The sequence below is a fragment of the Pseudochaenichthys georgianus genome, chromosome 20, assembly GCF_902827115.2.
Source record: "Pseudochaenichthys georgianus chromosome 20, fPseGeo1.2, whole genome shotgun sequence".
Lineage (NCBI taxonomy): Eukaryota > Metazoa > Chordata > Actinopteri > Perciformes > Channichthyidae > Pseudochaenichthys > Pseudochaenichthys georgianus.
The window spans coordinates 4,625,515-4,641,889 of record NC_047522.1 but is presented as its reverse complement, the minus strand read 5'-3'; the positions used below and the strand labels follow the sequence as shown (position 1 = coordinate 4,641,889).

At 41.6% G+C, this 16,375-nt stretch overlaps 2 protein-coding genes across 3 annotated transcripts; one reads left to right on the top strand and one right to left on the bottom strand.

Annotated features, from left to right (window-relative positions):
- Positions 1–169: 169 nt before the first annotated feature.
- Positions 170–12,111, bottom strand: zfhx2 (zinc finger homeobox 2). Its single transcript, XM_034108338.2, has 5 exons — positions 12,003–12,111; positions 9,832–9,990; positions 8,474–8,534; positions 4,079–8,160; positions 170–3,215 (listed from the first exon to the last, which is right to left on the bottom strand). The coding sequence occupies exons 1-5, from the start codon at positions 12,006–12,008 to the stop codon at positions 2,820–2,822; spliced, it is 4,704 nt and encodes a 1,567-aa protein (XP_033964229.1). The 5' UTR covers positions 12,009–12,111; the 3' UTR covers positions 170–2,819.
- A 629-nt stretch (positions 12,112–12,740) lies between these two features.
- Positions 12,741–15,312, top strand: thtpa (thiamine triphosphatase). Of its 2 annotated transcripts, none has more exons than XM_034108730.2 (4): positions 12,741–12,848; positions 14,015–14,084; positions 14,279–14,773; positions 14,883–15,312. In XM_034108730.2, exons 2-4 carry the CDS (start codon positions 14,015–14,017, stop codon positions 14,981–14,983), a joined length of 666 nt encoding a protein of 221 aa, XP_033964621.1. In that variant the 5' UTR covers positions 12,741–12,848; the 3' UTR covers positions 14,984–15,312. The 2 variants fall into 2 exon arrangements, with proteins under 2 accessions (XP_033964621.1, XP_033964620.1); XM_034108729.2 differs by having other exon boundaries at positions 14,276–14,773.
- The last annotated feature ends 1,063 nt before the right edge of the window (positions 15,313–16,375 follow it).

Below are 16,375 nucleotides of genomic sequence, written 5' to 3'. Positions count from 1 at the left end.
TAGACTGTAGTCATATAAATTGTTTCCTCCAGTGTGACCTGAGTGACCTTTATTTGAAATATGCCCCTCTTGTAAATGTACTTTTTTATATATTATTAATTTAAACCATCAAAAAAGTACAGATAAAAGCCCCAATCGCACTGCAGTCAGACAGATACACTTGTTGTTCAACTGATTTTATTTATTTTTCTGTATATCAAAGAAAGCATAATGGAGACCAAACACAAAAAAGGCAGGTACAAGTGAGGAGAAAAAATAAGCTTAATCAAAAATCTAACACCACTGCCACTATTATTGTTCAATATTAGAGGAATACCATATTGTTTTTGAGCAAAAAGGTGGCATTAAAACCATTATGGATCAATAATAATCAAAAAACAGTGATGGGTAGTAATGAAAAATCGTAGTAGTAGTACAGTTATAAGAATAGTGATAATCAAAGTGACAATGAAACATAAGAGAGTAAAAAGCAGATCTCCATAAAAACCTATCTAGTTTGGACAGTGCAACACCGTGTGTGTGTGTGTGTGTGTGTGTGCGTTTGTGAAATCCCAGTCTTGAAGCTAAAGCACTCCAGTCCGGTTGCTTGAAACACAAGATACAGTTTCCAACAGGAGTACAAATTATTACTCATGAAAGGACATTGTTACCATCCTGGTTTCAAAAACCACACCAAGTGACTTTAATGTCGTGTAAATGGCTGTGTTCATCTGAAATGTCTGTAGCTTGTGCAAAAATTGTGGACTAGTGCAAGTGTCAAGCTGTGGGATGTCCTTTACAGTTTGCATTTACAAACACCTCTCCTGCTCTCTGTCGACCTCAAGATTGCTTTTTGGTTTTTGAATGACAGAAAGCGAAGGAAGGATTACTTTGGAATATCAGTTCTTTTTTTAATATATTTCTTTACAAAAGTTCATGTTTTAATTTTGCATTTTGTTAAAACTATCAATAGTAACATTAATATACAACTTAAATTGAAGGAAAACATCTTTAGTATGTTATGTGTCCTTCAACACAGCACCATAGCTCTCAGTCAACACGTTTAATGTTTCCCAATTTGCTTTCAAGATTTGAGTATCCGTTAGTCCCTTAAGGATACTAGTAATACCCAACTTTCTCCCTTGTTATGGTTTCCAAATATAAGAACTCGTGAATTACAGAATTACATGACCAGAATTATTAACTCTTTGTATCAAAACAGAACAAAACACATGGGGAACAAATTATGGGAAACAGCCCATTCCAAGCCCTGTTATATAATATTTCTAGAGGCTTGGCTTTTGACCTAAATAAAACAATCTGTTACATCAGTTTTTAATTGCTTCTATTGGTTTTTGTATAAATATTGAAGTTAATAAAATGAGTACTTAAATGTCCTGTCTTATGCAGAGTATTCATGGCAAAGACAACCGTAAATTCATTAAATTGGTCTGACCCTCCGGGCCAGGTGAGGAGGAAATCAATTCACTACTATTATACGAAGATCACCTGGGCTTAAATTCAGATACCCGGGGTTGTTTCTTCTTAAGGCTGTCAAATTTCTAACGCACCCACAGTTGGTGAAAACATTTATTTTACCCAACAAGTTTGAAGAGCTGCATTTCAAAATGAGCTATATACCATTGGGAGGGAAAGGGAAATCCACAGGATCAAAGAAACGTGTTGCAAAAACAAGATAGTTGGTAGTTATGTAATTATAGTCCTTGGCCAAGAGTGCTGAAAACTTTAGAGGCGGAATTTGCTATGTTCTAGGTACAGAATGGCATTGAGATGTTTCCTCCTCCTCCCCCCCAATAATATAAAAGCCTTTTGAAACAGAGCTCTTCATGTACATACACAGGTCTGCTTCTTGTACAATATTATAGTCACACCTAAAGAAGGTTTTATTAGACTAGCAAAAATCCATTTATCTCACGTGATTTATATTAAGGCATCCAACATGCATTTATGTATCTTTCCATAAAAGACACTTGCATTAGAATGCTTAAAAACATTTGAAACTAGGTAAAATGTGTCAAAAGTGCGATATGCCGAGACTTTCCTCAGCCTCTCCTTTTGCCCTGTCTATTTGGATTGTCATGAAAACTGCTAACATGTAAATGGGGACAATTCAAAAGCCCTATTCTCTCTAAAGTACCTATTTTTTTATCCCAATGAATGGACACAACACTCTTCAGATCACACTTCTGTAGCAAATAAAAAAGGTGACAGTCAATACCACTTCTTGCTCTCCCAATGGTTCAGTCCAGTCATATTATATCCAAGCATTCTTTGCCCTAGAAGTGAACATAGGCATGAGAAAAACAATTCCACAGGAGAAAACTGGGAGTTATTTATGCAAGTTTTTCACGTTATTATCCCAAAAAGTTTCCGGGCCTATCGTCAAATGGCCACTTGCAAACAGGAAACACTTTTGCATCCGTCTTTAGGTTAGCAAAGTTCAAGCATGGCAAAGTTGAGTGCCTTTACAAATCATAGGAAGGTAATTGAATCAGGGTAATATATAACCACAGGAGTAGGACCAAACATGTTTGGATAAAGTGAGTGAGGATTGAGATGAGTTCATCACTCAGCATCTGAGTGTGTGAAGCAGCATGGAAAGAGTTTGCTGTTGTATTTGATTCCAGGTGAAGTCTTTAGATTACCGGAGTTCGAGTCGGTGAAGGTTGAGCAAGGGATAGTGGGTGCTGGGGGAGCTAGTTTTTCAAAAACTAAAGAATATTAGCTCTTGAGGATTAGTGCTCAAATTTTATTAAAATCTGAGGATCCCAAATGGGTCCAAGAATAGTCAGTGTGCAGACCAATCCTGATCTGAGTCTTTAACTGTTGCTGGTGGCCGTGGGTGGAGGCGAATCGATAACCATCTCCCCTCCCGAGCTGGTTAGCGGAGTGGACTGAGGGACATGCGAGCCGGTGCCGTTCTTGTTGACCAGCGTCGTCGGCTGGCCAAAGTTAGTGGTTCTCAGGGTTGCAAGATGACGTGGGGAGAAGACGTGTGCCCTCGCCGCTGCCCGGGATTCAAAGGAGATGCTGCAGGCGTCACATCGGCCTGTGAGGGTCTCCTTCGGCCCTGGCTGACCCGCCACTGGGGAAGCTGGAGATTCAGTAACGGTCAGCTGAACTGGTTTCGGAAGAATGGGACGATTGGCTTTGAGAGCGTTGTACTGCAGGTAGCTTCCCGAGCTCATGTCTACTTTTCCACCTGACAGAGGAGACTGGGAATGGAAAAGGAAACAAGAATACGTTTAATGTCACATCTTTTTTAATTCAAATTGGGGCTTGAAGCAACCAGCTGACATTGAAGCCCTCTATAATTTCTACACACAGAATTCTGAAATGTTACCTTTTAGAAATGACTTGTTTTCATAACATGAAATGTGAATGAAGTGTTTCCAATTGTTTGACAACTTCAAACTAAGCAAAATTTGTGTAAAAATTCTTTAAAAAAAGTCAGTTTTGGTAAGAGTATTACTAAACTAGATTACCAACACTGAGTGACAGCAGTAGAGTACTTCAGGCTTATAAACATTTTGCTTTCAGATGAAAAAAACACAAAAAAACACTTGAAACGAGCAGTGCCGTGTCCTTGAAATTAAATTCTCAATATGAATATGTAACCTACAGAGATGTATATCATAATATGGGAAATGTATGTCACATCTGCTACACCTCACAAAGCTTTAAATGTGCAGGGCAAAAACTTTAATTATTTTTAATAAAAATCTGCTTGAAATCTCTCATTTATTTTAAGTTTGTAAAACAATAACAGTGAGAGCACCACAATATGCCCTTCCCCTGCACTGTTGCAACCTCCAGCAAGGTTATGTTGAATCGTTGTTTACTCTGCTGTACCACGTATTGCTCATTTGGGGTCATTCAAGTTTTTCTAAGACTTACTGAAAGTCAATATCTGATAATAGATATTGCCCAGCTTTAGAATAAAAAAGGTGCACAACAGCAATGGGATAGCACGTTTCCTGTTCTCAGTGACCTACATTACATTACTCTATAAACAATGATATTGTACCAAAGACCTTGAAAAATACTGTACAGATACTACGTCTCCTTGCCCACTTACCATTTTCTCTTGCTGCAGCCTCCAGCGCTTCTCCTTGGCTCTTGTGTTTTGAAACCAGATCTGCACCACCTTGAGCGGCAGGTTGAGCTCTGTGCCGATGGCCTCACACTCCATCGCATTAGGGTGGGCGCAGGTCTCGTAACAGGACTGCAGTATGGACAGCTGTAGGCAGGACAGGTGTGTGCGTGGCCTTCGGCTGGAGTGAAATTTGCTTTCTGTCGGGCTTGATATAGCTACGACCGGGGTGGAGGGGCTGGCCACTTTTGCAGAGATGGGGGTATTGGGGCTAACTGGTGCAATGCTGGGGGTGGGAGGAGGGGGAATGGTACGAGGAGACGAGTGTTTCGGAAGAGCCAGCTGTTCTCGTGATAAAGTGTTGATCTTAATGGGAACCTTGGGGGTCCAGTAGCTGAGCCCGTTCTGTTTTTGTGGCACCACTGTCGTGGCGGGGGGCCTGTTGTTGATGATGGCGGTGGGCAGCTTGGGCACCATGCGGTTAGTGGTTCCTGGCCCAGAACCCATCTCAATGTCATTGTCCCTCTCATCGTCAGTCTTTTCTTCTTCGCTCTCGTCTTCTAGCTTTCTTTTCTGGGCCGGTCTTGGTGCAATGGGGATTGGATCCTTGGGTGGGGATAAAAGGACAGGCGTGATCATTTTGGGTACAACTTTGACCATGGGGACGTTGCTGGTGGTTTCGAGCTTGGTCTTTGGCACTGCAGAAGCACTGCTGCTCACAGGAGAGACTGTGGTAGAGGAAACTAAGGAAACTTCCCTAGGCTTGATAGGAACTGGGCATATTTTTTTTCCCACAACAGGGTTGGCCAGCTCCTTTACTGGCTCTCTCTCCGTCTTAATGAGGGTGCGCACAATAGGAGTAGTTGTGATGCACCCAGTATTATTAGGAGCAGGTTTGTTGGAGAAAATGGGTTTGGAAAGAGGCCAGGTAAACTTGATTAGAGGTTTTCCAACCGCTGCCAGCGTCCCATCACTGATGAATCGGACCTCGCCCTTTCGTTCCCTGGCCCTCATGTTCTGGAACCAAATCTGGACAACCTTCTTTGGAAGGTGGACCCATTCTGAAATCTGTTCAAACTCATGTTTCCCAGGATTTGGGTCTTTGAAATAGCAGCCATACAGAATGTCAAGTTGTTCAGCTTGAATGATGGTTCTTGAACGCCGCATATCCCGATACCTTTTGCCTTTGGACTTCCTCTGCTGCTGATCCTGCTCCCTCTCCTTTTCTCGCTCTCTTTCCAATAGTGTGGCATTCATTTTCTCTGCTGCTCTCATGTAGATACTAGACTTTGACATGTTGTTATAGTTTATCAGACTCATGACGTTGGAGGACATGGAATTAATAGGTTCAGGTTTCACCTGGACTACTACCAGACCTTTGGAGGTTGGCCTCAAGCCAAGGCCATCCAGCAGTTGCCCCTTTTGTGCTGCAATTTTATCAGCCAGAGATGATGAGGAAGAAGCAGATTTTGAGTTATTTTTTCCCATGCTGAGATCCAGGGCGGACTCACAGTCACCACCATTAGACAGGTAGTGGGAAGTTTGGCTGTGTGATGAGAGGGAAGGCGAGAGAAGGGAGCTGGAGAAGCGTGTAATTGTCGGTGGGTTAGGGAAGAGGGGTAACTTGCACCCATCAAGCAGTGTAGGAGTAAGAGAGAGGACATAGGGGCTGAGGAACTGAGTAGAAAAAGGAGCAAGAGACAGGGGAAGTGAGTGGAGGGCACCGGTTGGAATTTCAGCATGGGACTGTGAACCTGGAGGATCCCCTTGGGCCTCCAACTCGAGATCAACATCAGAGTCCTGTCTCTCCTTCTTCACCTCCACCTGATCAAACTCCCCCTTCAGTTTTTTTCTTTTTGCCCTTGGACCCCCTTCATTCTCCTCATACTCATCCTCTGCATCAGATAGAAACACGGTTGTGGAGCGCAAAACCTTTCCTCCGACCCCCACTTCGGACTGCCCGTCTTTAGCAGGGCTCTCAGGGCCCCCCCTTAAAGATCCATTCTGACTCTCCTCATCAGACACAATGATGGAGGTGTACAACTCATTTTCTGAGTCCGAAGTGAGACAGGAATCCCCCCGACCTCTCCTTCCCAAATTCCTCTGTCTGCGTTTCCCTCCTGTTCTAGACAAATCCATTGCGTGGCTACCTGATGGTTCAATATCATCTTCTGCTATTACCAGTGAGCTCTCCTCGTCATCATAGTCATTGTCTGAACTTTGGGAATGCCTTGTAAATCCTGCCAAGCGTTGAAGGTGTTGTAAGCCTGTGGCCCTCTGCCTTTGTTTTAGATGTCTGGCTTGGCTCAACCACCTACGTACGTCTTCCTCAGAAAGCCCTACTTCTCTGCCCAGTGCCTCACAGTCCTCACGGGGAGGACTTGCAGCATCAGCCTCACTGCGCGACTCAAAAAACGCCCAGAGAACCTCCGACTGGAACTCTGACAGCACTGGAAGGTCTGCATAAATGAATCGCATGTCATTACAATGGCCTCGAGTTCGGTTCTTCGTTAAGGCAATTGTGTTTGGGCTGGATTTTGGGGTGACAAGAGAGCCACAAGGGCTAGTGCCAGTTTGTGATTTTTGAGGGGTAGAATCAGGGCTAAGTGTAAGATTTAAATTTAAAGGACTTGAGCTTGAGTTGCTGGCCACAGATGCAGAAGGCGAGAGATTCTTATTGCGGAGGCTCTTGTCTGTGCCCACTGGGGAGAGATTCAGGCTAGCGTCTTTATCACCTTCCAGATCCAACTGATTAGTCGAGCTGTCTCCATCTGTTGTGCTATCTCTATGTGCCTTTCCATTGTCTTCCTTATTCTCAACCTTCCCTTTGACTTCTATATTGGGACACTGTGCAGATTTGTTACTGTCCTCTGTAATCAGGCTATTGCTGTCCTTGATCTGATCCGAGCCATTCTCTTCAACTGTCACATCACTGTCCAGCTCTTCTTGTTCTTTCTCCCACTTTATAGTCTGTTTCTGCTCTTCCAGGCAAGGCTGCATGTTTGTTTGAACTCCTGCAGAGGGCCACAGGTTTTGTAAGCTGTTAAGTCTTTGGGTTAGGAGAGCCTGCTGTGCTGTGTTCAGACCTACAAATGGCAGACACTGGGTTAGGAGCTGGCCTTGCTGGTTCTCTTGGTGCTGCTGGGTTTGGGCTTGGAGCCCATTCAAGATCAAGGGCAGGACCATTTGAGGCTGAGGCACGAGCTGAGGCACGGCGGCACCAGGAACAGCACCAGCTGCAAACAGGGAGGGGAGGAGAGAGTGTGGGAGGTTGTTGGGGCTAGATGTGAGGAGGGTGAGAAAGGCTGAGACTGCCTGAGCTGAGGCCACAGGGGACGTGAAGAGGGAGGGAGCTACTTGAGACGTTTGAATCTGCTCTCCCTCTTTTGTAGTAGTCACCATTAAGGTCCCAGGAGCAGCACAGTTGGTGGTAACTAACTGACTGGTTCCACTTCCAGATGTGGTCACTTCAGTGTTTAAAACACCGGTGGTGGTTCCTCCCAAACTAGCAGTGGCAACTGCGCTTTTTGCATTTCTGCTACGGGTCTGGTGCAAGACAGATTTCATATGGCTCTCAAGGGTGATGGCATGATTGTAAGAGACGTGACATGTAGCACACTGGTAGGGTTTGTATAATACATATGGCCGAGAAAGGAAAGGAAACGAGGAAGCCGGGGGATCGAGGTCCCCACCTTGTTTTGCAGGGCCCTTTGTCATCCTCTGAATGTGGGATGCAGAGTTGTAATGAACTTTCAAGGCAGTTTTGCCGGGAAAAGTGTCCTGGCAGGCATTGCATTTGAATGACTGGGTGTTATTTTCAGCTTGCACACCATTTTTAACTGAATTGTCCCTAGTGTCTGGGATTTCGGTTGTATTTTGCTGTTTGGCTCCTGGGAGTTGATTTCCCTCCTCTTCTGGCACTGACTCAGCGTCGCCTCCCTCCGGTTCCGTTATTCTCTCTTCCTCCATCTCTTTGTCTCCGGGCGTCTGGGTGGCGTCTGAACTCTCACTAGATTGGCAGGGATCTGCGCTGACTTCAGCGTGCTTCAGTTGGGAAGATTCAGCACCTGATGAAAATAAAAACACATGTTTCATTTGTATGTTCTAGTAAGCTGAGGTCTAACAGAACAAACAAAAATACAGGACAGAATAAAAGTTATCCGGCTCATCAACCTTTTAACCCACATTATCTGCAAGTTTTCATTGTCAATGCTTGTCCTTGGATTTTATTTATATACTTTTGAATTGTCACAACCCAATTAAAGAGCCACACATATCTATATTATAGAGTACTTAGGATTTCGCTGGATAAAAAAAGGTTGGCAATTACAGTGTTATTATAACATAAAGAAAACCATGCATGTGTGTTACTACACTCACCTGAAGACTTAAGATCACTTTTGTTTCCTTCTCCTCTACTGGAACCCTGTTTTATAACAGCCTGTTGGAAGAAAATGAAAGGGAGTGTCAGCAAAATTCCCATAGCAAACCTAACTAATGGTTCCTTTCAGATGAGCTAAATGCTGTGTGGCTTTTGAGCAGCACAACATTTGGGCGGGACTCATTGATGTGCGGTTACATAGCAAGCTTGGCAACTCTTTAATTTATAAATTACCCTAAAGGCATAAATTAAGAGGTCTTTGATAATTTCATCCACCAATGACATTCCTTCTATTTCTTTACATTTAACGTGCTAAATTGTCCTCCACCCATTGCAAATAGTGTGTTAATTGCGGTGATAATTTGATCTCTACTCAACCAATACTTTTAACACTCATTTAAACAATCAAAATATCTTTGCCTGTCAATCTGCATAAATAAGTGATGAACAGAAACAACCCAGTCCCCATTCACACTAATTAATAGAGAAGTAATGATTAGGTAACTAATTGGTAGTCAATGGACAGAAGATTCTTTAGCAACTATTTGGATAATCCATTAATACTTAAAGTATATTTAGATTTATATTATAGTTTAGGATTAACAACACATTTAAAAAGACATCATCTTTGACTTTGAATAACTGTGAGGGACATTTTTCACTATTTCTGACAAGATTATTAATTGAAAAAATATATATAATTGACAAGACTATGCAGAAAAACTTTGTCTGAAAAAATATATAAAATTGTTGCGCTGAGGAAAGTTTAATTAAAAATGTAAAAGACCATTTATGACTATTTTGTTCAAATTACAGCTTTAACAAAACACTAAGATGTGAATATTAATGAGCACTAAACTATGTAAATACATATGGTAACGTCCTAGGATAAACATTTTTGTTAAATAAAAATGTCAAATGCATAGCCTTTATGTAACCAATCTTACTTGTGTCTCTCAAACCAGGGGACAAATAAGGTTATCCGTATGTCTGAGGGATCGTTTTGTATCTAACATAAAATATACAACATAGGGAGGACAAAGTAACAGAAACAAATTATCATACAGTACATCAGCAGTGAGTACTTATCTGGTAAAGCTCATATGTTTTATAAAAGTTAGTTTAAAAGTCGTTGACAATCTGTGACCCCTGTTCATCTTTGCTAATGCAGTTTTTCTTATCACATCATTTACATTTACTGCAGAGCTACAGCATTGCAATGCATGTGATATTTGGTCCAACCCCTGTATATCAGTCAGCAACAAGTGGGCTCATTAAACATTATGCATATATTTTTTGGACAACCCAAAGTAATTAGGTTTTACACTTTGAGACTAGGCTGCCCAGGCATACTTACAATGTCCAGCAGATTGTCGACACAAGATGGAAGTACGCTGTGTTGCTCAGTGAGATGTAGAGACAGGCAGGATCTGTTGGGTTGCCCTTTTTGGCACAGGGGGCACAGCCACTCAGCCACTCCATTGCTTTCAGTGCTAAATGTCTCTCCAGACTCCTCCTGACAAGAAAGGAAGTACATAGAAGATTTTAAGGAATGCTACACTTTCTGGGTCTGTTCTTATTATTCATCACAGAAAAAGAGTAGCACCCCAAAAAGATAAAAGCAAACCATTGTGATAAATATATATAATGTAACAAGCGTTTTAACTATTGGAAGCAACAATCTGAGGCAATTTACCATAGCCTTCAATAGGTATGCTGTGTCCCTTTTACCAGTAAAACTATTCCTAGATCAGTATTTCATAATTAAAAAAAGGTCTCTGACATTAACTTTGTTGGTTAAGGAGGTTCCCAACACTCAGTCTTCAATGACCGTGTCAAATTACAGAATAATGCGATTGTTTACATGACATCTTTGTCATGTAAATTAGTACCCACCTAATGCTTTCAGAAGGGTTTACATTGCACTTTGAGAATTCTAAATACTAGACTGTTTAATAAGGCTTTGAAATCAATCTCACATTCAGCAAACTAATGTATCACATTTACAGGACATTTGTAGTAACGCTCAATCCAGATCATAACATGCACTGCTTGACAACTAAGAGTACACAGTCTGTGGAAACACTTATTTCCCCCCAGTTTTGAACAAGTAACGTGGCCAATATATTAAATATGATCTGAAGCTCGACGTGTAATCAAATAACTGTTACTCCCTCCCACGCAGTTATAAGGAAGTCAAAATAGACCACTGGTCTGGATTTCACCACGCAGCTTTGATGTATTTTTCTGCAAGCTTTCGTGATCCAAGATGCAACCAAGACAGCAATCCTCGCCCATGAGGAGAAATACCAACACAGCTACAAAGCTCACTTCCTCGTCATGCCAATTAGCAAGCTAGCAGGGTAATATGAGCAGATAATGTTTCGAAAAGTCTATATCTGCAGTTTATATCGTGTCTAAAAGCTCCTGAAGTCGAGTTTCAGATTTGAAAGCCAAGATATAATAACCAGTTTGACATATCTCTGCTCATAGTTGGCCAATTAATGAGCAGTCTAATTAGCTATGCCGAACAGCGATGAATCAATTAGCTAGCAAGCTAACGTGAGGTTTAGAAGCCCCCCTGTAACGTCGCATTACAGTCGTGTTTGTACAAATGCTGGTTAGCTGTTAGTTTACTGAAAATAACACCGCAGTGATAGCCAGACACTTCTCAGAAACTGCAAAACACAGTACAGTTGCATGCACAATGTCGCTCTCGTTTGATCCCAGACGGTCATTACATTAATAAACAGCTAAACAGCTAATAACAGTCGTGTCACTTCGCTAGCTAGCCTGTTAGCAGAGATAATCAACCGCTCCTCAAACTGTCTCCAACTGGCTGCTCTCCGCAAACTCTGCCTGGTCCAGGTGGGAACTGCAGCTCCGATACACCGAGTTCACCCAGGATACAAAATACTCACACTAGCGCTGATCAAAAACCTCGGCCTCGAGTTATTTCCTTACCCCTCTGATTGTGGGCTGACAGTCGGGTATGTAGTGTTACTCCGCCCGCCGCCTGCTGCTCAACAGCGCAAATTGAGGCCTAGTCGGACTAAAGCCATTTAATTAATGAACGTGGGCTCCGTTTACAGATGTGTTAGAAAACACTCGCTCCCCCTCCTCCCTCGCCGCCCAGCAGACCCCCTTTTGACGCGTCCTAGCGCTCAAATTCATACCTTAAATACTTACGGTGCAACACATGGCCATTTAAACTATAATTTTAACAGATTCGAACCGTAATTGGCGAACGAATTAAACGCTGAAAAGCTACTTGAAGCGGAGTACGTGCCCCGCGGTCGCCTCGACGATGGGGGTGGTGTAGGGAGGCGAAGAGAGAGACGGGAGGCAGAAAAAAGTTTGGATTTAATGTTGGATTCTATATGGGATCGGATTAGTATGGGGCACGATCCGTCGTTTGCTCGATCCTCTATCAGTCGCAGGCCACTCTCCCCGTTCAAATCAGCACAATTAACCGATCGCAAAAAGACGTTTAATTAAGTTCAGAGCAATTAGCTAATGCGTTTTTACCTGCATGGTCGCCGCTCCAGCACGCACACACACACACGCTTCCTCCGTGGCTCCTCAGAACTGAAAAGTTTTCTTGCCTGCCCTCTCTCTCTCTCTCTCTCTCTCTCTCTCTCTCCCTCTCTCTCTCCCTCTCTCTCTCTCTCTCTCTCTCTCTCTCTCTCTCTCTCTCCTGTTCTCCCCCTCCCTTCATTCGCCCTATCCCTCTCTCCTTCCCCTCTTCCCTATAGTAAACAGACCACAGCTCCCCCCAAGGCTGATTGCTGACATTCAGAAGGGGGCAGCTATCAAATCCGTTATGTAACCCCGCAGAGAGAGTATTAATGAATCCTGAATTCATAATTGAGCAATAAAGAGAAGGCATGAAAAAATGCATTATATTTTTCCCCCCCAATAAGTGTGTCGATGCCTAGATTACACTGAATCTTCCCTCTTTTTTACATTAAAAGGTGAATAAAAAATGAGTCCCCATTCTGCCAAATTGGATTGTCACAAAGAGTGTGACGAGTTAATTAAGGCTGAATAATGGAGGTGTGACTGCAGAGCCCCTACGCAGCACTATGAGCGCGGTTTATCACTTGTTTTTAATTCAATTAAATGATAGGTGTGGCGCACATAAACAGTCGAGTATGTGGAATAAATATTTATGAAGCAGAGGGGATTAAAACTGCACCATCTGTATGCCCCTGCGTTACCGGGACAGGAAGTGATGTTCCTGAATACCCTGAAAGGTGTCTCCAATTACGCCTGTGCAAAATAAACTGCGCTGACGTGTTTGTGCTGCTGATTGATTGTCTCGCTGGCTTTTTGGTGCCGAATTATTTGCACATTAGGACTTGACTTGTGAAGGTGTGTGAGTGTACTGTTTTCTACTTTGATGGTGGTATTTGCTGCTCTCTAGTTCACTTTGGTGATTTTACTTGATCTACTTATGAGCCTGCAGCAGCTTCGAGCCTGTGCATGATGACAGGTGTGGCTGCTTGAGCTCTGCTGCGACATTACTAAATAACACAGTTGTTACAACAATAACAGTTTAGTTTGGAGCATTTACAGACAGTTTGCAGTAGAGCTTTCAAATGAAATTATACTTAACATAATGTATTTTGCAAAACGCAAGAGCAACCAAGGTTATGTTACAGAAGGAGTGTATAACATTGTTGTTGTGTTTATTGCTCGCACTGGTGTTACGTAACTATAGATGTACTCAAGTACTGTACTTGAGTACAATTGTGAGATACTTGTACTTTACTTCAATATTCAAAAAATACTCAAGTAAATATCCATGTTATGCTACTTTGTACTTCTATTCCACTACATGTCAGAGGTAAATTGTGTACTTTTACTCCACTACATTTATGTAATTACTTTGCAGATTTTGATTAATGATGTGAAATATAATCAACTCTTAAATCAGACTTTAGTTACACCTGAAATAAATTCACAAGCTACCCTGCAGTATACAAAGTCATTAAAACTAACTGCAACTTTAACAGCTTTGATAACACTTTAATGATCAATAATTATAAAAACATATTATATATATTATTGTGGAATGGGCCAATCTGCACAATGAGTACTTTTACTTTAAGTACTTTAAATATACTTTGATGCTAATACTTTTGTACTCTTTTGAATGCAGGACTTTCACTTGTAACAGAGTATTCCTACACTCTGGTACTTCTAATTTTACTCAAGTACAAGGAGTACTTTTTCCATCTCTGATTAGTCGTGCATACCTTTGTTAAACTCATTTTACACTAACAAGTTAAATGGAACAACATTTTGAATTATTTAGATTATTTAATTTCTGGAATTGTATTTATATTGATACCTTATTATTTTTATTTTGTATGTAGAAAGCACATTTCTCATTATATATAATATTAATCTTATAATTCTCAAATAAAACTTACACCTGCCTCTAAGTATTCTTACCATACAGATAATTATCATATCTTCAGTTGTATTTGTGGCCATACATTATCGTTGGTGTTGATCTTGTTCTGTTATGTCAGATGAGTGTTGAAGTGGAGAGAAAATTTGTGTGCAATGCTGACACTCTGAAAACCCTGGAGGAGATCGGGGGTATGTGTTTAATTTGTCTACTACAACATTACTCATGTGTAAATTATGAACTGAGGCATTTAAATGATGCTTTGATCCACATCCATTTTTAAATGTTCACTGAAGGAATTTAATGAATCAGCCTCGTTAGTTTTTTATATTTAGTTATACATTTTTTCAATAATCTATTTCTCTTCCTCTTTTTTATTCAGCAGTGTGTCTTGGTCAACGGCAGTTTTGTGACCAGTACTTTGACACCCCAAAGTTTGACCTTACTTTGAAAGACATGTGGCTGCGTAAACGTAAAGGGTGCTGGGAGCTGAAGTGCCCAACAACAGCGGACAAGGCAGAAGAGACGTCTGGAGAACAATCTAAAGCAGCAGCAATGTGTTCCCGCTACAAGGAGATAACAAATCTGCTTGAAATTCAACTGAGAGTTAAAGAGGTCATAAAAGACATTTGTGAGGACAGTAAGACGGAGACGAGCCCCTCGCAAGAGGAGGAGTCTTGGATGAGCAGAAATAATCTTGTGTGCTTTGCAGAGTTTACAACAGTGAGGAGGTCGTTTACTTTAGAGGAGGAAGGGGTGCAGGTAGATCTTGATGAAACTGACTTTGGCTTCCATGTGGGGGAGATAGAGGTCCTACTTCCAGAGGGAGGAGATGTGCAGTCGGCCCTGGAGAAGATTGAGAGAACGGCTGGAAAGCTGGGTGAGCTCAAACCTGTCAAACTGCCTAATCCTAAAGTCATTCAGAATCATTATATACCTGTAATACGACATATGTTGCTAATCTCTAAATATGTTCTTCCTTTTTACAGGTCTGACTGGAGATAAGTGTGTTGAAGGAAAAATGCATGCTTACCTTAGGAGAAATCACCCAGAACACTTTGCAAGACTACTGAGTGAACATATTTTGTAGGACATATCTGTAACACAAATGGTTAAATAGTTTTTAAGATGTACATAGTCATATCTATATAACTGAGACTTTTACATTTTATCTATAAATTGTCCAGACTTAGTATATTCCCTTACTGTAAAGACCTCAATCCCCCATCCTGCATTAGGAATTTTAGAAAACAATAGGCCCTTGAAATGTACACTTGCAGGTTGCTTAATGGTTGTGTCCTACATGCAACAGTTATATTTTTGTCTGGCTGTAATATGGAGAGTGTGAGAGGAAGTGTGAATACTGCAAATAAATGTGGGGTGCAATACTGTTCACTGCCTTTAACAATGATTGTTTTGTACTGTGTGTGTTGTATTAAATAACAGATGTTCAGACATTTATGACACTCCCTGAAGAAGGTGATAGGGCAGAAATGGCTATTTTTTAAACTGACTTCAGCAGCTGGATTATTCTTGTCTATAGAGAGATGATTGAGAGGTGGAAATATATCTTCCCCTGGTCTTACATCATCAAACCTCCTGTGTGATTCATTTTTCTGCAGCTCCACTCGGCACTAGATTCTATAAATATGTAACATTTATGTTGATGTTTCTATAATTTGCATTATAATCAATCAATTGGCCTATATTTTAGAAAAGAACATTTGACTCGTGTATTAAATCATAGCGTGTCTTTTCATTATGATGTGATAAGTTAAAGTAGCCACTACAAGAGCAAAAGGCAGCATGCTCATTTTAAGCAAAATAGATCTCATTGTAATTAGTATGCAGACGCTGCAGGAGTCTACTGCTGTGTCTTCATTCAAATCCGCACAATCATCCATATCTGCAGTACTGCAACAACAACACTGATTCCTCCATAAGAGAGAGAGAGAGAGACAAAAGATGGGTTACCACTGTCACGCATTGATCGTCGTCTTCAATGTCAGGCTGTGACCAATCAGTCGGAGGTGATGGAGGGGGTCTCTGAGAGCTTGAAATCAGCCCTCCGCTGGATTACTCTGTTGATCATGTCTCTACTGTACCAACACCTGGTTTTGGGACCTTTCTCTGGACACCTGTGACGCACACACAATAACAAATTAAACAATGAAGGGTAATGTGATATAGGCAACTTCACTCCGAGAGCAATCATCAGTCATTTGAGAGAAACACACCAACGCTTCTCTTGTGTATCAGTCTGCATTCGGACAGCTGGAGGCCAACTTCATGCACAAACATTGACTTACTCTGCCTTTCTTTTCAAACTTAATGTTTGATATTTGATATACTTTATTAATCCCCGTGCGGAAATTGTTTCTCTGCATTTGACCCATCCTAGTGTTAGGAGCAGTGTGCTGCCATTTTGAACGGCACCCGGGGAGCAGTGTGGGGAACGGTGCCTTGCTCAGGGACACCTCGG